Source organism: Alternaria postmessia (assembly GCF_024291825.1).
Source record: "Alternaria postmessia strain BMP 2775 chromosome Unknown scaffold_25, whole genome shotgun sequence".
NCBI classification, from domain to species: Eukaryota; Fungi; Ascomycota; class Dothideomycetes; order Pleosporales; family Pleosporaceae; genus Alternaria; species Alternaria postmessia.
In genome coordinates this window covers 169,941-190,761 of record NW_026260098.1, presented here as the reverse complement: position 1 = coordinate 190,761, position 20,821 = coordinate 169,941, and the positions used below count along the sequence as shown (strand labels likewise).

Genomic DNA, 20,821 nt, shown 5'->3' with positions numbered 1-20,821 from the left:
AATGTGTATGCTCGGGCGATATGCAGGCGCACTTGTTCACTCGAAACTTTTGCGGAGAAGTCGCGGAGGTTACAGTAACTTTTGGGTGGGGCCCGACTTAGCGTCTTGGCGGCCTGTGGCGCATCATCCAGCCCAGCCTTCCTTCCTTTACCTTCTCACACCTACATCACATCCACATCGCATTCACCATCCGCAAACATGGGAGGCGACCTCAACCTGAAGAAATCCTGGCATCCGCACTTGCGCAAGAATCAAGAGAGGGTATGGAAAGAGGAGAAGTCTGCGCTCGAGGAGCGCAAATTGATCGAGAAACTTCGCAAGGAACGCGAAGAAGAAGCACAAATCGAGGAGCTTCAACGATTGCAAGCTGAGAATGGCGGCAAAGTCGTGCAGCGACGGGTAGACTGGATGTACGCGGGCCCAAGTGGTGATGCAGGCGTTACGGAGGAGCGCGAGGGCTACCTACTGGGCAAGCGCAGGATTGACAATCTGTTGAAAGACAACGACACACAGAGCCTACAGAAAGGTGCTGCCGTCGGCATCGATGCCGCCGCTGCCGATCCCAACGCGAATAACGCTCGCGACACGCAAAAGAAAGTCCTGCAAGATCCGCTCCTCATGATACAAAAGCAGAAGATGGAGATGCAGTTGAAGGCTATGAAGGACGCGCAGAAAGAGGCCAAATATGCTGAGAAGCGCGAGAAAGAGAAAGAGCGAGAGCGAAAGCACAAACATCGGGATAGGGAGCGGAGCAGAGAGCGAGAGCACAAACACAGCCGGCGTCATCGATCACGCTCGCCGCGCAGGAGGGAGGATCGCGACGATCGTCGCGATCGTGACAGCCACCGTAGACGGTCAAGATCTCGCTCACGATCACCCTATCGCAAGCACGGCAGCCGGCGAGATCGTTCTCAATCACCGCGTAGGAGAGAGGATCGTGGCGACCTTCGCGACCGCCATACATACCGACGACGGGATCGCACGCCGCCTAGAAAACAACCTAATGATGCTGAAGCCCATCAGAGCGCGGCCGATCGTCTCGCCGCTATGCAAGCAGAGGCGACATCGCTCGAGGAGCAGCGGGCCGAGCGTGTTCGACAACAGGAAATCAAGGATAGAGAGGAGGAGGAAAAGCAGAAGATACAAAAGGACGGTGGACGTCGCTTCATCTCGAGCATGCGCGGGCAAGCTTCCAACATGGATCTAGGCGATGCGATCGCTCGTGGACGCCAGAATCTAAGGGCAGAGGTTGACGCTTGAGGTTCGAAGTTCTGATCTATCGTGCTTGTAGTTAACGAACAGTAAATTGATACCCTGGCCTGGCCTGACCTGACGAAGCTGGCTTTACTCTCGTTGCGTAAGTGCTGGGAAATCCTTAATGACGTGACCGCTAACCATTATGTTTTCGATCGTCTGGCACCCTTATAAGCAAATCTATATCAGAGCTCGACTAGGCTTCTCGAAAACATGTTGATTCCTTTTACAAAGATACATACACAAGGCTCATATTCTTATATGCCTCCGGAGTAGGGTCACTAGCCTTTCTAACAAGTTATAGTCCTTCAATGGGAGACACTGTACTGAGGCTTGCGCCAAGCTCATGCTCGCATTATCTCTAGTAGCTGTCTTCAGAGAAGCCCGCGCAAAGTACTCTTTCGGTTTTCTTGCGTGTCCCCACGATAGTTTCCAACCGCCTTCCTCGAACGATTGTATGGCAGGCGATTATCGACCACCATTCCAGCCTGCGGTCGGCGCAAAGAGATCCTCCATGCTGTCGCCATCGCTTTTACCTGTCTTCGAACCCGAAACACTGTATGATCTTGTTACGGCGATCCGGCGATCCAATCTGTTATCGATATGCTTGGTCGCATCTGCATCTGCGCTTTGGAGTTCATAGCTCTTCTCTCCACTTCGCTTCACAAACATCTTCAGTTTGCGAATTCTGGATCCGTCTCCGCTCCCGCTTCCGCTCGAGAGGGAAAGTATCCAGGGCATATACTTCTGTATGAAAGGCTTCAAGAGCGCGATACAAGCGCAAATGACTCCGCCGTTGAGCTCGACTGTAGAGAAAATGCACGCTTTGGCCACGTTGTAAGTCGAGTCAGGATCACTGATCATACTGTAGACATATATAATGCGGACAGTGGATATGACGACCACTCTGTAGAGGCTGTCAGCACGCAACGCGAAACGGCACACCAACTGGGGATGCTTACCCAGATCCCAGAGCGAACACCAAACCCAGTAATACCTTTTGTTTGATGGGCAACTGCAACGCGCGCAACATAGGTATCGGCAGACAGAGGATCAAGAAGTCTGTGATAATGTTTATACATGCCATGAACAGGTTGAGATCCGTAAGACACTTTTGGTCGGTGTGCGTTCGCGGATTACATGGTCCGGCGGCGACGATGGTGATAGCCAATGAGTATCCGGTGACTAGGACTGCCAATGCGTAGATGGATGCTTGGACTTTCCGGTCCGGATTGAGACGGTAGTAGAGTGCTAACAATGAGAGTTTGGCCAGAGCTGGTGTCCAAACATACACCACCATGATGCCGACAAGCATCTTCGTGTAGCCCATCAGTTGCTCCATAGTCACATTCCAGAGGTGCTGACCGAACCCATACTGGAAAGCTATACTTGAAGTCAGTCGTGTACAGAGTGACTAGCGGCATACGCACATTGGAAACATACGACCATCCATCCTATGCAGCCGCACCAACTGAGGACTACCAGCGCATCGTCCAGCCCTGTCATACGGCGGATGAAGATGCGAGTATACAGTCGTAGTCCAAGCACGATGGTGGAAAGTATCGTCATCACGACATACACCACGATGATCCTACTTTGAAGACCGGTTCGGTCACCACTGAAGTCTGTCTCAACACCAGGGGGTGCAGGCAAGACGCCCGACTCGGTCGTACTCGAAGTCATCATAGATGGGGAATGCCGTGGGCTTGCAGGAAGAGACAGGACTTTGAAAGGAGGGCGGGATCGCTAGGACCTCGTGCTTACTCCCGGACTCGCAGCGAACTTATCTTTGGAGCAGTTTGAGTTACCATGCTAGCTCGACACGAGGGTACACAGATGATCTTTCCCGTACAACCTTGCTCCTTCAACAGTGGAACCATAATACGCAGGCGCATGCTCTGGCCGGACAAGGTTCTTGGACATGCGCTCTCCTATCTAAATGCCAGACAAGATCCTCATAAAACCAAAGAAAGAGGAACTACGTCCTTTTTGCCATGCTTATACCCGTTGTCTCAATCCGCTCTAACCGTTTGGAGGCCTTGCCACCGCTTCGCCTGGCGGACTCTTACATTCCTGTCCCAGAAAGGGTAAGCGTCGCATGCAGCAGCAACGCTGATTCACGTACCGAAGTTACACAATATGGCACTCCCGCATCCAATAAGGTGGTGCTCGGAGAATTGAGGCTACACTACATTTCTCCCAAAGAACTAGACAGCTTTGGGCTACTAGAAAACTCCACGATATCGACAGGTTGGAACACTAACCAGAGATGAGTTTGTACCGAGGCGCTAGTCGGCTATGTACGATAGTGTGTGACGGAACCCAGCAATAAAATGCTGACCCCTGCATGCTAATCAGCATGCGGCAAGATTCCTGTTGCGGAGCACCAACTGGAATGGCAATCTGCAGTTTGCAGGACAAACGGGAACCGTGCATGTCCCACTTCATGAACTGGGTCCGTCGATCGGGTTCTCGCACCAGTTCTCCACGTGTGACTGTCGGCTTCCGGGCAAACACGACGCACCTGCAAATCTTCCACGTTTTGTACTCCCGATAAATACCACCCATTGCAATTGCAACGGTAGAATACTAGCACCCGCCATACTTGATTCAAGGATACGTTTGGAGCGGAGAAAACATCTAAATCGGCTAACAGCGGAGAACTATCTGTCGGCCGCCACTGTCTAGACAGCTGATCACTACTGAGTCCCAGGACACTCGGACGGGATCATAGTTTCATACACAGCAGACCATGGAGTCGGTTCCCACCACTGTCTTTGTGTTCGCACCATTGTCGGCGGTCATCCTGCACGAATTTGTCCTGCGACGAGTGGAAGTCGACCATTTGACCCTTCAGATTCTTGGACTAGCGATTACCGTATACTGGGTTCTATTCTATTACATTGGATTCGTCGCCGCGACACTGGTGACGAGTTTCTTCTGGGTTCCACTGTGGCTGTACATCGGAGCGTACCGTGCCTTTTTTCATGCACTCAACGTCTATCCGGGACCTTGGGCCGCGAAGCTATCGCGATGGTGGACTGTCAAACAGACGTATGACAGTGGCCTGCATTATCATCGGGTTCTGCAGCGGTTGCAGAGTCGGTATGGCGACTATGTTAGGACAGGTCTGTCCAACCTATGTACTTCCTTCCAGATCCAGTACTAACACCGTCAGGGCCACGTGAGCTCACTATTTTTGATGCAGCTGCGATTCAACCAATTCTGGGAGCACAATCAAGTACATCGAAGGGTCCTTTCTTTGACGTCATGGAGAAGTCTTTACATCTCAACCGCGACAAGGCATTCCACCGCCAGCGTCGCAAGGTCTGGGACAACGCGATGAAAATATCGCTTTCGGACTATGCGCCGCAGGTCGAGAACTTCACAGATCAGCTGCTTACACGATTGAGAAGCGAGGAAGGAAGATCCATTCCACTGTTTGAGTACGCGACATACTACAGCTACGACGTCATGGCAGCACTGGCTTTTGGCAAACCAATGGGCTTCATCAAAGGCGAGCAAAGTGATGTCGCTGCTAGTGTTCTTGCTACTTTCACGAATAGCGTCCAGGCGCTGGGATACATGTATCATATGCCATGGCTGATGAACGCGATTGGTGTACTTACCTCGTTCGCAGGACCCATGAAGGAGTGGCGAGACTGGAGCGTCAGTCAGATGAAAGCACGCATGCAGGTGACGTCTCTCCCTTTGGGATTCCAATAGGAACCAATACTGACAGCTTCATCTAGGTCCGAGATGCCAAACCCGACCTAATCTCACACCTCATAAACTCCACCCCCAAAACACCAGAAGGTCGCGAACTCCTCTACGGCGAATCACGTCTCATCATTTCCGCCGGCAGCGAAACGACTTCCTCAGCCTTGACCTTCCTCTTCATGCACCTCGCTACACATCCCCATTATATAGCCGCTGTCCGCGCTGAGTTTCTTGCGAACATCGACAATTACGACTGCCAGCGCCCCATGCCAATGCTAGAAGCTGTAATTCAGGAGTCAATGCGCATGTGGCCTTCAGTCTTTTTCGGTTCACAACGCGTTACACCCCCACAAGGCATGGAGGTAAATGGGCGCTTCATCCCAGGGAACATGATTGTGCATATACCTCTATTTCCCCTATTTCACGATGCAAGGAACTTCGTTGCACCTGATCAGTTCATTCCTGAGCGATGGACGACGAAGCCTGAATTGGTACTCAATAGACAAGCGTTCATACCGTTTTCGACTGGCTCGTATAGCTGTGCAGGGAAGGCGCTGTCTTTGATGGAACTGAGGAGTGTGATCGGAAGGGTGGTCGCGGAGTTTGACATTGTACTGGATGAAGGAACGGATGCAAACGCTTACTGGGAGGGTATTCTGGACCATTTCACTGCAGGAGCACCACCGATGACGGTCAGGTTTCTCAGGACGCGATAAAGGCTTGTTGGGAGAAGAGTAGACATTGACTGTTTTATCTACTCCATACTTTCAAAATCAGTTTATGAATCCAAGTTCGAACGGGTTGCTCCGGGAAGCCATGTCTAGCATTAAAAGACTCTACTCAGGATGATGTTGCTGGATTCGATGCCTGATCGAATCCAAAAACCTAACAAAGTAATACAATATAATATACAAACAGCAGAAGAACCATACCTAGTCCCTTTTACCCAGCAATCAAATAACTGCGTATCCCACACAGGCTCAAAAGTCTAGAAGACTTTTGCCAGGAACTACAACCGCAGTGTTCGGAACCGATAGATCTTTGACCGGCTCAGCCTTTGGTACAATAAATCCATACTCAGCTTCCCAATCATCTTCGTAATCGCTTTCATCTTCAGAATCCCAATCACTGTCTTCGCTATCGTCTTCGTAGTCGCGTTCACTCCACCCATCGCTGTCGTCATCTACTCCCTCCTCGTCTTCGTCCGCCCAATCCGCGTCATCCTGGTCATCGCCATCGTTCTCGAAGTCGCGAGTTGTAGCGATGACACCAGTAACGTCCGGAATTTCAAGAAAACTGGTCATTTTCAAGCCTTCTAGGCTTTCATTGAGTTGTTCTGTCCCCGTAGTATATTTGCGGTGTGTGCTTTCCTCTTCTCCTTTCTCTTTGCGCTCGAGATCGAGTTGCACAACGCACTCCTCGTCCCAGGCGTTTGTGTTATCGAATCGCACCACTCGTATCGTATCCCATAGCGGCAGTGGCTTGTGCGTAAGACAGTGTACGATATGACCAGCATATGCCGATATGCCGTAATGCACATATATCGCCTCTAAGCCAGTCAACGCCTTCAACATGTCTGCGATGTATTCGTATTGGTATTTCGAAGGCGATTTCTCAATCTCTTCTCCAGTCGAGGTTTTGTTTAACATTCCAATCTCTTCTTCGACCGAGCTCTCTTTTAGTCTTAGGTATTTGACGTTCGACGCGTAAGTAGGGTTCGTCGTTACGGTGCGTAGGAACAAATCCCAGCGCGCGCATGTATCTGTGAGACTGATGTTGGTCGCGATGTATCTCGAGGAAATGCGATTAAGTGAGTGTGCGGTCAAGGAGAGGCTGATGATAGGACGGTAGAGGGTCGGGCATTGGCCGTGTTCATCGTCGTTGATAGTGGGTCGGTCAGGCGCGAGGTAGACACATATTAGATGTAGAATGGGGTCCGGGAGAGACGACAAAGTGAGGATAGACATGCTTGCGACAGTAGATGAGAGTTTCAACGTGCTCGCGACGAATTCGCAGGGCGAAGAAGTAAAGAACGAGAAATTTTCGAAGTGGCGGGAGACGTTTGTGGAGATATGTGGTAGGGAAGACGCGTCTCGATGATGTAGACGCGCCGAACGACGCTAAGTCAGACATGGTATGACGCGTGCACCCGAACGCGAAATGTCGCGATAGCCTTCAGGGACTGCAGAACACGCTGAAAGCGGCTACACTGCGTGCCGATATATTGTATGTGGGTTATCTGGAAATCCAGCCCCATTGTCCTATCCGTAACCTGATGACCCAAACGCCGTGCTATGCATATAAAAAGACCAGCGCTATAACATCACTCATAACTTAACTTTCTTCGCCGGCTTTTGCTCCGATGTCGCATCGTCCTTCTTCCGCTTGAATATGCTCTGGCTCTTCATTTGACCCAGTCCAGCCTTGTTCGCAGGCGCAGCCTTGGCTTTCAAGCCGAAGCTTAGCTTAACAGGCGCTGCATCCGCCTTAGGCTCTTCGGCATCTTCCTTCCCATCCCCTGGCTTCTGTTCATCGAGCGGGGAGTCGGCCTTCTGCTCCTCTGTCGGCGACGCTCCTTCTGCTGGTGGGGTGACCTGTTGTTGAACAGCCGCTTGAGCCGCTGCTCGTTTGGCCTCGATAGCTTTCTTGGCTTCGGCTTCTTCCTGTGCACGCTTTGCCATCTTCTTCAACATCTTGTCTTCGCCAGCACCGCTTCGAGCCTCAGCAGCCTCTTGCTCCGCGATCTCATTCCGCCTGTTTACAGCTGCAACAGAAGTATCTCTCCAAGCAATCATCAATCCGTCTTTCTCGTCTTCCTTGACATGGCAGATACCCTCCCGTCCAAGGTGTTTGGCGAACTCGGTCAGTGAACTCCATTTCGTAGCGTTCATGTGGACGTGTTCCTTGTCTCGGATGTACCTAAAGCTAGTCAGTGTGTGTTCTCTGTCGCATGAACCAAGAATTCTTACTCGTTGTAGAATTTGTTTACTCCAATCCACTTCTCGTTGTGCGCAGTTCGCAAGAGATTCACAAAGTCCCTTTGGAAGTCGTTGCTGAAGCCCTGGATGTACTTCTTGGGATCCTCGCCAACGATTTGGAGGTTCCGGACATGGCTCTCGCTCTGAACGTGACACTTGAACCCGTTTGCGTCGCGGCATTGCTTCTGGCAAGGCTCACACCACCAGCGCAACCGCTGCAAGCCCTTGGACTTCATCTTGTTGGCGACCCATTTTGTGCTGCCTGCTTCGGCCTTTCCCATTGTTGTGGTTGTGGTAGCGTTGATGGATCTTCGATACTGAAGCGGATACAGTTATGAATTCCGGTCGTGTATATGGTTACGGGCTTCGTGTGGAGGTTGTATAGCGAACGGCGCAAGAGGTTGTGTCTTTGAGAAGTGAAGACTACGGCTGGACCTGCGAAACTCATCAGTCTGGCTGACTAAAGAGATCGCCACCCGCGAGCGCGCCAACGCTAAAGCGCGGCTTGTTGTGCACGTGCCATTCCATCTACTCGGACCCTTCACATGTCTTATTTCTTCAATCACTCTCTTAATTAGATTCATATTTATGAAGTCACTCTGCATATTGTATGCAGAACCTCCAGGCGTACGGTAATTGAGATGGCATCGTCTCCTCCTTGGTGGGCCTGAAGTCGTGTGGTGCAGTGCCGATGAGGCTGCAGATCCCTCCGAACCAGTGCGACCACTTTACACAACCTATTATCCGGAAGAGTCAGATTTACTGGACCAACAAACACCACCAGGGAGACGGCATTTCCACGCTCATTCGCTGTGCTGGTGGCTCACATGCTCAATGCCTTCACTCAGCAAGTTCCGCACATGTTATACGACTTCAACCGAGATTCACGCGTCATTCTTCCTAGCCATCACAAACGACTAGTGCTCGGTAAACAGGAGATAGTGGGAACACGATGGAGTTATTGTATGGGCCATTCATGTTCGGAATCTAACACTAGTATACACCAGACGAGCTGCTCCGTATTGCCCAGTTCTCGCACACGTATCTACGAAATCGACTGCTCGACATGCGTAGTACGCACTACAATCCAACTATTAGCAATCATTTGTTTCTACACTACACGCAAAACTTACTAATGACACGATCGTCGCCGCCAAAGCCCTTTGGTCGGTACTTAGACTTTGTTTCGCAATATTGGTGTAGCTCTAGGTGCTCTTCCGAGACACTCGACCCGAGGTTCGACACACTAGCATTGGTATCCAGATACTTTTCCAGGTGATAAAACTTCGAACGTTGCTCCAAAGGCACAGGCGTCCGCTTGCTATTCTCATAACTTTCGGGTGTGGACGATGGGCGAAGGTGATTCTTCACGCGGGGAACGTACGGACAGCACCCCACGATGATGACGATGGCAAGTTCAGCCATACTGAGTTGTGTTAAGCCCGCGTCTCTTCAAAGGAGTATGACAATCGACTTACCAGATCAAACCCGCTTGGGTCAGTAGCCAGGAGAAGTCAGATTGCTGCAGCAGGATGACTCGATAGTACAGTCCTACACAACCAATTGCGACAGCACTAATATACATCAGCAAAGTCTTTGCATGTCGTTTGAATGGCAGCTGCAAAACCTACATTGCGCCCACGCCGAAAATCGCCAAGACCGCGATCTTCCGTTGCAGCTTCATACTCAGCTTCCATATCGCCCAAACTGGTACCACGAATGCTTCCACGTCACTGATAACATTCAGAGTTCCCATAGCCATGTTTAGTTTGTTCGAATCGATACATTTCCCTTCGATACTTGGTTCCCATATTTTCTCCCTTGGCCAGCATGTAAAGACGTACAGGAAAAACATGGCAGTATAGAACAGCGCATTAGCAATCAACGAGCCAACAATCACCCAGAAAACGACACCCCGAAACCTCGTGGTAAAGATCTTCTTAAGCTGCAAGAAGACGACAGTCTTCGCGAGTCCGCTCGTGGCCGTGTAGCAAACGAACACGATATTGCAGATATAGGATATCTCCGTGAAGGTCACCATAGAGATGTCCCACATGTGTCGAGCCATACCGACGGTTTCAGCATGCACGATGGCTGCGGTGTAGGCGATACAGCCAACGTATGAGATGTAGGAGAGGTAGTCCTCAATGCAGCATGCTTTCATTACGTATGCATTGACATAGGCGCGAGCCAGTATGAAAGGTAGAGTGAAGAGATGGATAATCGTGGTGCCGACAATCACGGCCGGCATGAGCGTCGGAGGGTTCACGAAGTTGGTCGTTAGGCCGGGCGGCGGAGGAAGGATCGGAGTCTGTGTGGGATCTGTTGAAGCCATTGTGCTCCTCGGACGACTGGTCTTCCAGTGGCGGGCCAGGACCGAAAGGTATCGTGGGTTGTGCTTGAAGAGTGATTGGCAAAATATCACAGAAAGAGATGGCTTGCATTATTGTGCGCCTGTCTATGATCCCACATATCACAATTTCGCTACGTTTGATCCTGCGGCTCAGTTGCATCGTCCCGTGTAGATTGAGGCTGCGGAAGACGAAGGGGACGAGGCGATCCCTTCCGTGCAGAACCGCCCCTCCCTCATCCTTCGCAGCTTATTCTTGAATACCTCCAATGATTTCACCATAAGTGCTGGAAATAGGAGGCCTGTTCATGGTTCGGCATCCTATTCCCGTATCCGCAGGATATGCGACGTGCGTTCCCTACTAGCGAAGTTGGTCTGCGCCGCAATCGTGCATCGGCATCGGCATCCCTTTCCGGAAGGTAGTTGCAACGTGCCGCATATTGTGGGTACGGCAGATGATATTATGGATACCGAAAATAATTGTACAATGAATGCTATACTCCTCAAGCAACCATTCGTAATTGGAACATATTCCCTTTATCGGTTCCCAGGACAATGGCTGACCAACCAGACTACGATGCGATAACTTGGCCTGTCCAACTCACAAGCAAAGTCCATCGTAAAAACAACCCGTTGCTGAATCCTAGTAACCCTGCTCTCTCAGCTGCAGGCAAGACAGTCCTCATCACTGGGGCCACAGGTGGCATTGGTCGGGCGATTGCTGAAGCATGGAGAACTGCTGGTGCTAAGGCCATCGTCATAACCGGAAGGAACCAAAAGAAGATACAAGAGGTTGTTGAGACATTGGAAGCCACAGTCCAAGATGATACGAGCGTACATTCCTTCGGGCCCATCGATATCACGAAGGAAGAAGATGTTGCAACGTTGTGGAAGAAAGCAGGAGAAGCAGTTGGCCGAATCGATGTCCTCGTCAATAACGCCGGATCCTTGACGCAAGCTATGATCGGCAAGGGTGATCCGGGAAAATGGTGGCAGGATTTCGTAGGATCCCTCTCTTTTCCATATGCCCCTTTATGGTTACTGACACCTACCCAGGAAGTCAACGTCAAAGCCGTACATCTGAATGTGCACCACTTCCTCGCCCAAGCACCGGACGGCAAGGGCACAGTAATTTCTGTCTCGACAGGAACGTTAGGCGACATGTATCCCGACTTCTCCTCCTACATCCCCAGTAAACTCGCGCAAACCAAGTTCATGGAGTTCCTTCATCATGAACAGCCTGGCATCCGCACATTTAGCCTTTTTCCCGGCCTCGTTGCAACAGATATGCCGCCAAAGCAGTATCTGGAGTATGCCCTTGACGATCCCATGCTAACAGGAGGCTTGACACTTTTCCTATCTACCGAGAGAGCAGAGTGGTTGCGAGGCAGCATGGTGAGTGTGAACTGGGATTACGAGGAGATGGAGATGCACAAGGAAGAGATTTTGGAAAAGAGGTTGACGAAGTTGGCTTTTTGTGATGCGAAGTTTGGGAAAGGAGGTCATCCTTGGGCGACGTGACGAGAATGCCCGCATGTCTGCTCTCACATCACTATCCGTCGATACTATGATTGCGTACCTAAGTAGCATCAGATTTGGTACCGCGCAATTTCACTTGGAACGAATTCCGAGATACTTAATATGTTCTCATGCTATGTCAGACGCACTCTCTTCTCCAATATGGCTTCCCAGTCCTTTTTCGCAAATGGCAGATACCGATCGCTTCCAGGAGGCAGCCAGTACAGTTTATCCTCACCCGTAATCTTTTCCGGATCTACACCTTCCTTCTTCAACCTGCCCTTTTGAATCTTCAAAGTACCTGTGTATTCCAATGCAGGTGTTACTCTTAAGAAGAGTGGTACAGCATAGCTCGGTAAGACTGCTTTAGCATGCCTCGCCAATGCTGAGAAGTCAAATGTCGCTTCAGTAACGCCGTCCGCCATGACAATGGAAGCAGCTCCCGCGCGGCCGTCATAACCAGGTACAAGCACGCCGTACGCGTTAGTTTCAGCAATCTGTGGGAACTTGCCAATCATGTCGGCTACTTCGTTTGTGGACACGTTCTCAGACTTCCAACGGAAAGTATCACCAAGGCGGTCGACGAAGAAGACGCGGCCGTCGGCATCCTGTCGCATCATGTCGCCAGACTTGAACCACCTGTTATTGTCAGCCTGTCGCACATCAGTCTCCTAATAACTGAGACTTACATATCACCCTTCTCGAACACATCAGTGATCCTTCGACCCTGCGTTGCACCCTCATTGTTGTAATAACCCGGTGCACTGGCCACCGTTTCAGGTGTCAGCCTATGCAAGACCTGACCTGGTTCATTAACTCCACATCGAATCGCAAAGCCTCTTGCATCTCTCATAATATCTTCGGTGTCAACTTCCATCTTCACTCTCACTTCCTGGTCCCTAAACTTCCAATTCCAGATCAGACCTCGGAGACCAATGCTATTAGCTGTAAAAGGACCCGCATTGCGGTTGAAGGTCGACCCCAATCCATCCGTAGCCGCATATAGTTCGTTGATGATGGGTATGTTGAAACGCTCACGGAAGGGCTCCCATACATCTGGGCGCATACCGTTGCCCCAGGCCATTTGCACCTTATGTTTTCGCTCGTATGGGTTCGTTGGGCCATTGAGCAAGTATCGGCAGAGCTCGCCGACGTACTGTATGATGGTCGCATTTGAAGCTGCTACTTCGGGCCAGAAGGTCTTGTGCGAGAATTTCCGGCTTAGTACGATTGTGCTGCCAGCATGGACGATCGGTGTCACGCAGAGTCCGTGTGCAGCGCCATGGTAAAGTGGCATGCATGTGTACATTCTGGCTTCTGGTTTGAGATCCAAGTATTTTGCGACACCATAACCCGTCAAGAGCTCGCGACCGGTGCTCAAAATCACGGCCTTAGGCAATCCAGTAGTTCCAGAAGTATACATGAGTGAGCGGATAGACTCCATGGTAAGTTGTTCGCGACGTGAGTCTGGTATAGGAGTCGAGTTCGATAAAGATGCAAAGAATGATGTATCGAAATATTCAATCTTTATGCCTGTTTCCTCGAGGTCGGCACGGCATGGTTCGACATTGCTCTTGACATCGGCGTCTGTGATGAGAAACCTGGAATTGCATATCTGTTGCAATGATCAGTCTAATACCATAGGTAGAATATCAGCAAACTCACTTTCACGCAATGCACCAACCCCGTTCCAGTCAAATTTCAATTGACGAAGCTTGGAACAGCTCCAATCGCGTCCAGAGCAAACCAAAGCATTAAATACTCTGGGCTATTCCCGCCATCCATAGCAACCACCTCATCTACTTGTATGCCGAGGTCATCTATCAACCAATTCCCCACTCTTGTAAAAGCCTCGAAGAACTGTTTGTACGACCATGCCTTGCCTTCGAAGACGAGGAAGGGGTGGTTGGGCTGCTTGCGAACCTGGTCTTCGAAGACATGGTAGGTAAGAACGCGTTTTCGGATGGCGCGATCGGTAATGAAATCTACAACATCTTGTGATTGTGAGAGCCCGCCACGAGCATTCTTGAGGTCATGAGCAATGTGGTGTTTTGCGTTCAGGTAGGCTGCGACTGCTGCTGTGCCAGCCGCTCCAGCAATTATGGGTACTTTGATGTCTCAGCATTTCCAAGGCACCGCGACAGGGCAGGGGAAAGGACTTACATGCCATCGTGCTTTTCGCCTCCTAGGGATTCTTCTATTTCAGACGATTAATTCAGAGACACAATGTCTGACCCATCTACAAAACCCCAATCTCCCGGAGTCAGTGGAGCTACTGCACGAAGAGAATTAGAGATATCCATGGTTAAAGGCGCGATTCGTTTGACAATAAGACCGAGGTTGTCATTGTTGTGGAGTCCTGATTCAGGGTACCTAATAGACATCAAATGCGGGGAAGTTATTTCCGATATATCCGCTATGATCAACGCAGACCCGAGCTTAACCACCACTGCATTTACAACTCCGTCTAAAGAAGCACAATCGAGCGTGGCTTGGGATAAGCTGATGCTTCCGGATACCAGTGCCTCGAATCCTGGACGAATGTCAGTGTTTCCATTCTTGATAGTTTCATCGCAGTCAAGGTTTCTACTTACGCCCTTCGCATCATTGAGATCTACTGTTTGAATTACTACCAGTCCGACCCTTACGTATTCGCTGCGCTCTTCATTCGTGCAGATGATTGCTATTCCAAAGGCTGGCGCAATCACCAGAACATCGCAGCGCTCGTGGGTGTCGACATCGAACAGAACGCGCGCAGGATGCGCCTTCCGATCGCGCATTTGAACGCTGCACGAGAAGTAGGTGTGCTGTTCCGAATTCTGTGAGATCTGAGCAAGAGCCACTACTGAACCAGTGATTCGGGCAAAGCCAGCCGTCAACTCGCCGAGAGGATTCAGGCCCTTGGGCGTGACACTGCACTCTTGGAGAGTTGCGCAAAACTCTCGTAACGACGCATTCATGTTATAACTGAGAGCTCCCAGGCTGTAGTCTACCGGGCCATCTCCAGACATGAATGACCAAGAAGGAGCTATCCAGTTATCAGGCCGCTTAAAAGGTGCAATATCATGCTTAGGTATCCACAAAAGCCACTTGAGGAAATTGCGCTTCCAGAGTCCAGCGTAACTCATGTCATCAGTCATGCGCCGTAAAACAGTCATGACACCTGATATGGCTGGGAACTTGTCTTTGGAGTAGGTAATACCTCTCGAGGTGTAGTCCCGAACCAGCTGGAACCAGGCGTCTTGTCCAAACGATGCACCTGGTGGTAGACCTATGCAGGTTACTACGGCACTGAGAGTGTACAGGTGTGTCCATTGTTTGTTTTGCTCTTCGTGTTCAATGCCGTTAGGGCACCGCCAGAGCATGTTGTCGCTTCCGAAATGTATAGAACGTGTTGGTAGTAGTTGCTCTTGTAGAACCCAGGCTCGTTGGTACAGTGGATCTCTCACTAGTGTCTAGGTCATGTCAGACTATTCATGGATGCTTCTTACGCAGTCTTACATTGTTTCGCGTTTGTTGAGCAACGAGGTACAGCTCCAGATCGCCCTCGTCGTCGCGAATTTCGATACGTTCGGTCAATGGCATCTTCCGTGGTCCTAGGAAACCCGCCCCACAGTGCGAAGCATTCGATGCGGCAATGTTTATGTATGAGTTTGAATAGATATCAGCCATGACAGCTGACTCTTTCTCCCAGTCTGCCGCATCATCTTGTACTACAGGTAAGGACATGAAGGTCAGTTTATAGATCAAGATCGAAGGCTTGAACTCGTACCAATGGCAAGACAGTCAATCCATATATATCGAAGACCAAGATACCGCGCTATCATGGCGGCATCCTGAAGAGTTTTAGGAAGATCCCGAAAGCTGATGCCACTCTTTCTCGATGACAAAGTCTCCTTGGTAGTTATAAACGGCAGACCGCTACCCCAACAGTAGCTGAGCGTGGCATACTTTCCTAGCTGTCCTGTGGTGGTTTCAACTAGTCTACATTCGCTCGGAAGGAACAGATCCTCCCACTCATGTACATGCTCAATCATGACATCTGCGCTGGGCATGGCGCACAGGTCCAGGACCCTCGTAGGTAATTCTACATCTTTCTGAAGACCAGAGCATTTTGTATGTCCAGTATTGCAATCGTGAAACCAATAATTCAGCTGTTTCAACGGTACCGGGTCGAGTAGCTTCTCTAGTTTTACGCTTCGAAAAAGGTTCGGAGATGGAGTGTCTGGGTTTCATAAGCTTGTCATACCGAGCCCAGGTGGGACCTCATGCTACATACCAAATCTACTCCGAAACTCCACAGCAGTCGCCTCTACAGGGCTTTCTAGATGAGGAGTTTGCTGCTCGAGATGCAATTCGAGCTTCTGATTATAAATGCCTTCGGATCCAGGTAGAAGAAGCCACACAGGAGTAACATCCAGATCCATCTCTTGTGAAAGTCGATTGTACGTTGGCCTATGTTCCAAATTGTGAATAAGCATGCTGCATAACACACAGTTGACAGCATTTTCCCTCAATTGCGGTAGTGTGGTCTGACGTCTGTTGCATGTCCAAATATGGCTGTCGCATCCCCATGGCTGACCATTTCCATCGACCCAGGAATCCTTTTTCCATCCTGGAGGATACTCACCGCGCTGAAGAGCACGGAAGGGAATTGATATGCAGCTTTGGCAAAGAGACATGGTAGATATCTGAGTAGCGATCAAGTAAGCGGTAGTTGCGAATTGTTGAAGTGAGGTGTGCTGAGTGGGGTGTACCCGCTTCTCACAGCCTGCGGGTGCTCTAGGCCTCCCACGCGTTAGTTTCTCCATACTCAACCCAACCAACTTTCTATTTTGATAGGTACACACTCTTTAGTGGTGCCGTACAATGCTTCAAGTTTCCACTCAATGATGTATTTCCTAGTTAGGTTGATGTAGCTACCAAACCTGTTCAACATTAGCTTTTTTTCGTAGTCGGCAATACCTGGCATATGACCACGCGGGTAGCAGTTCTCTGATGTGGCTATTCTCCTTCTGATATCTTCTAGAAGACTGTCTCATTATCACACATATGTCTTTCCGATAGACTCATGTCGAATTGAACACATCGCTCATTTCCAAATTCTATTTGTTATCGAAATTCCTATCCAGTGTAGAAATTTCACCAAAAGAGGCTATCGCGGACCATATCCAATACCTCCACCTTCAGTCGTGATATCGAACCATCCGGAGTTGCCACCAACACAAGTGGTACGCATATAAGCCCACCCTCTGGGTCTCGACTTCTCTTCCAACTCCGGGTCTAACTCAACGGCACGCTTGTAAGCCGCCGTCTGGCCGGTACTATCGACCGGATTAACGTACTCGGGGACGTCGCCAAAGTCCTTCTTCTGAAATCGCTGGTGCCAGGTAATATCTACCGTGCTGCCGGGGACAGAGGAGAATGGCATATTCTCGACGTAGGGGATCTGGATGCCGAGACCGTACATGACGGCTGTGAACCACTTTAGGCGGTCAAAAGAAGCCATAGCGGATGCGCTGAGAACAGGGACGACGAGCTTGGAGCGGGATGCGTTGTTTTCTTTGCTCCTGCCCTGGTCTTTACCAGCTAAGGGAGAGGTGAGCTTCATCAGCGCGATCAGTGTGTTGAGTTCTGGGATACCGCCATAGGTATACTGCGGGTGGCGCGTGAGCGACCAAAGACGCCGGCCGGGAGGTTGAGCCAGCCCCTTCTCGAAGGCGTCAGCTTCCTTTATGTACTGGTGCATACGGCGAAGGAGACCGGGTGATGTACTCTCTTTGCGCATCTCGATGCTGAACCGGACGTGGCGGATCATGTCAAAGCGACCCAAGTAAGCCAGGCGGTCAAAATAAGTCGTAGTATCCGGACCGACCTCAAAAATGTTGGCAGAGTAGAAGATGGGGAGGGCCTCGGCACGGGTCTCCTTGTTGACACGAGTGATACAGAGAAGATCGCTGGTCGCAAAATGATCAAGCTGGTTGTCATCGTGAAACTGAATAGTATCATGAGCAGGGTAGTCGCACAGATGCGGTTTGATGGGGCGACCCGTATGAAGCGCGAAGGCGTAGATGGATCGACGTAGCTCTAGGGTGAGATCCATGAATCTGTGGAACTTGGACACTTCACATTCAGACGTACGAGGTTGACACGTCCGTTTTGGAGCTTTAGACACCATCTTTGGGGTATGGACTTCGTGTTCCCCAGTTTCTTGAGTGAGAGTATCAGCCTCAGGACTGGGTGTAAAAGCTGAGGAAAAGCCAGCTGTGGAGGAGGCTGTGTTGACGTAGTGCTGATAGCTAGGAGGCTCGTAGCCGCTGTCCGATACCTGTGGGAGGACAACGCCGTATAAGTAGTTGCTGGAGGATAGCTGTGCGTAAGGACGGGAGAGGTTCATATGCGTTCGACCAGAAGAATCATTGCCAATTTCACCATCTGCAACTAATGAAGGGCCATTCTCTTCCATGATCCTTCGAGGGTCCGTAGCTTGGTTCGCAGTCTCGAAAGCGTGTAAAGGATCCATAGAATTCGGACCATAGAACGTCGGCCGACCAGGAATAACTCTTGACGAACTATTTGTATTGGTATGTTCTTTGTCGAAGAAGACTTTGCCGCAGCTGTCACAAGAAAGCTGTGATTGAGTCCTCTCCTCTGTCTCATCGGAGGTTGCGTTGCACTCGTAGCAGTACCTGGTTTCGTCAGGTAAGCTCACGGGGCTAGAAAGTGGCCAGTAGTCTGTTGGTAGAAGTAACTGCGGGTCTTTCATAGATACGGCACAAGGTACGTTACCCAAGTTTTCCAGCTTCTTATCAAAAGAAGCGAATGGGTCGTCTGAGGTTCAAGTTGAAGCGGGGTAGAGAGGTGAGGTAGAATTTACAGAGGGCAAAACTAGAGAGATGGGTCCTGGTGAAGGAGCATTCGTATTAAGTTGCGCTCACTTGGTCTTCATTCGTGCTCTCACCTCTTTCTCTGTGGAGCCTAGAAGATATGGGCAAGCGATGGCAGCACGGGTGTACAACCACGGTACGTCTTATCTAGCGACAACACCTAAGGCCCGAAACTCATGACTCACATGAATTGAGAGATGGATACGCAGTCGATTATTCACATTTCGCGAATGTTTACTTTTCAATCGCCGCCCCTTACCACTTCTTGTTTTCGTCATTGAAGTCGCGTCCCTGGCGCTCTCGCTCTAACCTAGCATCAAACTCTTGCTGTGCGCGCTGCCTCTCCATAGCTCTTTCATCATCACCCTCAACAAATGTGTATGAATCCCCGAGCGTGGAGCCTTCTCTTTGCTCCCTGCGCTCAGGCTCTGCTCTCCGTGACTGCTGCTGTGGCTTTTGAAGGGGCGCTGGCGCACCACCGCGTCTAAGTCGGTCCCAGCTTGATTCGCCAGGCCTTGCTTGCGGCTGGGGCTGCGATTGCGGGTTGTTGACTTCATCCTGGAAGAGGCCGCCGGTAGGAGAAGCGTCGTCGTCGAAAGGAAGTGATGATGACTGTGCAGACTGACGTCGTGGAGATGGTTGGCGATTCCAAGCTTCAGTAGATGGCGGACCCTGCTGGCGTTGTGAAGTCGATTGCGATGTATCGTTCGAGAAACTCTCCCACGTGTCTGTTCCTGCAGATTGAGTCCCCCATGTTTCGTTTCCAGCGGTCGGGCTCATGTCGTCCCCTCCATCGCCGTTCTCTTGGGGTTGCTTACCCCACCTAGCCTGTGGCGAAGGACCACCTCCCGCGCGATTCCTCACCTGCTCCTGGAACTCTCGTCGCCTGTCCTGAATCTCGCGTCCTTGTTGTGCGGTCCTTTGTCCTTCGGCGTGTGACGAAGCCTTCAACTCCTGTCCAAACTGTTCCAGTTTAGGATCGTTTGATGTGTTAACTGCAGCAAGTGGCTGAGCGAGAAGTTGGCCGATGATGTTGCCCATCTGTCCTGCCACCAACACATATAAAGAGAATCGCCATGTATGTCGTGCGAACTGCGCCATATTGCCCTTGATGGGACCAAATTTGTTTCGATCAATGTCCTCGACCTTGGGTTGATAGAAGGGGTATTTCATCTTGTCCCAGGTCCTGTACCATTGGTATGTTCCTGCAGCTGCACCCGTGGCAGCGAAATAGCTTTTTGTCTGCTCAAGCTGGTATATGTGGTATGCGAGCGCCTGTGCTTCCTCCGAGTTTAGTTGACGGCCAACCTTGCGCTCGGCGAACTTGAGGGTAGTCTCGGTCTTGAAGCGGACAGCGCGATCGGAGAAGCCCATGAAGGTGCCTATGATAGGTAATGGCTGGGGTAGGGTGCTCGCGTCGAAGCGAGCGCCTGAGGATGGCGGCGACGCGGATGCATATGGGTCGTCCGACGAGGGATATGGGTTGTCTGAGAAGCCTTCCGGGGCTGTGTTTTCGATGTCTTCGAGCACCATGTTGAGCTATCTGGGATGGGGTTGTCTGGTTGTCTGGTTGTGAAGTGCGTTGCGTGGTGTGACGCGAAGAGCCATCGGAGCTTGTGGTACTTCAAGTGCTAGACTCAAACGATGACGCCATGGAACATTGCCTCGGAACCATCGCCTGGGCAGGGTCCAATTCTGCAAACACCTATACACAATGCCGCTACCCAAGATGCATCTCACACCGAGTCGACATTAATTTCCACATTGGTCTGCTCTTCATTTCATAAGGTCGAAGTTAAAAGGTTGAAAGATTCAATACGGTCTATCCCCAAAATAATCCTAATCCAGCAATATACCATCCCTAGAATGTATGTACTTATACAATGGACAAAGAAACGAACCTGCTCCAGATTCGACCGAACTACTGCAAACCCCCATATGCACGCAAAGAAACAGAAACTAGAAAGTGTTGAGCGAGGAAAATACCCAATTCGCTTCAGGAGAACGCCGCGACCCAAAGCCGCCTACAACGGCCAATTACGATAACCAGGAGTAACTCTCGGAGTGCGCTAAAAGAAAAGCGACAAACAGAAACACGATTCACCATCCCTCGC

General features: G+C 50.6%; 10 protein-coding genes across 10 annotated transcripts; 3 read left to right on the top strand and 7 right to left on the bottom strand.

The window, feature by feature from the left end:
* Positions 1-198: 198 nt before the first annotated feature.
* J4E82_005019 (uncharacterized protein) lies at positions 199-1,260 on the top strand (the record flags this gene model as incomplete). The annotated part of the gene is made up of 1 exon (XM_051731290.1): positions 199-1,260. The coding sequence occupies one exon, from the start codon at positions 199-201 to the stop codon at positions 1,258-1,260; it is 1,062 nt and encodes a 353-aa protein (XP_051588971.1).
* A 462-nt stretch (positions 1,261-1,722) lies between these two features.
* J4E82_005018 (uncharacterized protein) lies at positions 1,723-2,940 on the bottom strand (the record flags this gene model as incomplete). The annotated part of the gene is made up of 3 exons (XM_051731289.1): positions 1,723-2,161; positions 2,217-2,637; positions 2,685-2,940. 3 exons carry the CDS (start codon positions 2,938-2,940, stop codon positions 1,723-1,725), a joined length of 1,116 nt encoding a protein of 371 aa, XP_051588970.1.
* Positions 2,941-4,006: 1,066 nt separating this feature from the next.
* J4E82_005017 (uncharacterized protein) lies at positions 4,007-5,690 on the top strand (the record flags this gene model as incomplete). Its single annotated transcript, XM_051731288.1, has 3 exons — positions 4,007-4,382; positions 4,433-4,950; positions 5,007-5,690. 3 exons carry the CDS (start codon positions 4,007-4,009, stop codon positions 5,688-5,690), a joined length of 1,578 nt encoding a protein of 525 aa, XP_051588969.1.
* Positions 5,691-5,954: 264 nt separating this feature from the next.
* Positions 5,955-6,941, bottom strand: J4E82_005016 (uncharacterized protein; the record flags this gene model as incomplete). The annotated part of the gene is made up of 1 exon (XM_051731287.1): positions 5,955-6,941. The coding sequence occupies one exon, from the start codon at positions 6,939-6,941 to the stop codon at positions 5,955-5,957; it is 987 nt and encodes a 328-aa protein (XP_051588968.1).
* Positions 6,942-7,301: 360 nt separating this feature from the next.
* Positions 7,302-8,233, bottom strand: J4E82_005015 (uncharacterized protein; the record flags this gene model as incomplete). Its single annotated transcript, XM_051731286.1, has 2 exons — positions 7,302-7,893; positions 7,944-8,233. 2 exons carry the CDS (start codon positions 8,231-8,233, stop codon positions 7,302-7,304), a joined length of 882 nt encoding a protein of 293 aa, XP_051588967.1.
* A 764-nt stretch (positions 8,234-8,997) lies between these two features.
* Positions 8,998-10,287, bottom strand: J4E82_005014 (uncharacterized protein; the record flags this gene model as incomplete). Its single annotated transcript, XM_051731285.1, has 4 exons — positions 8,998-9,032; positions 9,086-9,378; positions 9,431-9,526; positions 9,584-10,287. The coding sequence occupies 4 exons, from the start codon at positions 10,285-10,287 to the stop codon at positions 8,998-9,000; spliced, it is 1,128 nt and encodes a 375-aa protein (XP_051588966.1).
* Positions 10,288-10,857: 570 nt separating this feature from the next.
* J4E82_005013 (putative secondary metabolism biosynthetic enzyme) lies at positions 10,858-11,823 on the top strand (the record flags this gene model as incomplete). Its single annotated transcript, XM_051731284.1, has 2 exons — positions 10,858-11,304; positions 11,359-11,823. The coding sequence occupies 2 exons, from the start codon at positions 10,858-10,860 to the stop codon at positions 11,821-11,823; spliced, it is 912 nt and encodes a 303-aa protein (XP_051588965.1).
* Positions 11,824-11,954: 131 nt separating this feature from the next.
* Positions 11,955-16,247, bottom strand: J4E82_005012 (uncharacterized protein; the record flags this gene model as incomplete). The annotated part of the gene is made up of 7 exons (XM_051731283.1): positions 11,955-12,459; positions 12,510-13,421; positions 13,583-13,928; positions 14,300-15,275; positions 15,322-15,533; positions 15,593-16,045; positions 16,100-16,247. 7 exons carry the CDS (start codon positions 16,245-16,247, stop codon positions 11,955-11,957), a joined length of 3,552 nt encoding a protein of 1,183 aa, XP_051588964.1.
* Positions 16,248-16,975: 728 nt separating this feature from the next.
* Positions 16,976-18,343, bottom strand: J4E82_005011 (uncharacterized protein; the record flags this gene model as incomplete). The annotated part of the gene is made up of 1 exon (XM_051731282.1): positions 16,976-18,343. One exon carries the CDS (start codon positions 18,341-18,343, stop codon positions 16,976-16,978), a length of 1,368 nt encoding a protein of 455 aa, XP_051588963.1.
* Positions 18,344-18,962: 619 nt separating this feature from the next.
* J4E82_005010 (uncharacterized protein) lies at positions 18,963-20,240 on the bottom strand (the record flags this gene model as incomplete). Its single annotated transcript, XM_051731281.1, has 1 exon — positions 18,963-20,240. The coding sequence occupies one exon, from the start codon at positions 20,238-20,240 to the stop codon at positions 18,963-18,965; it is 1,278 nt and encodes a 425-aa protein (XP_051588962.1).
* Positions 20,241-20,821: the final 581 nt, after the last annotated feature.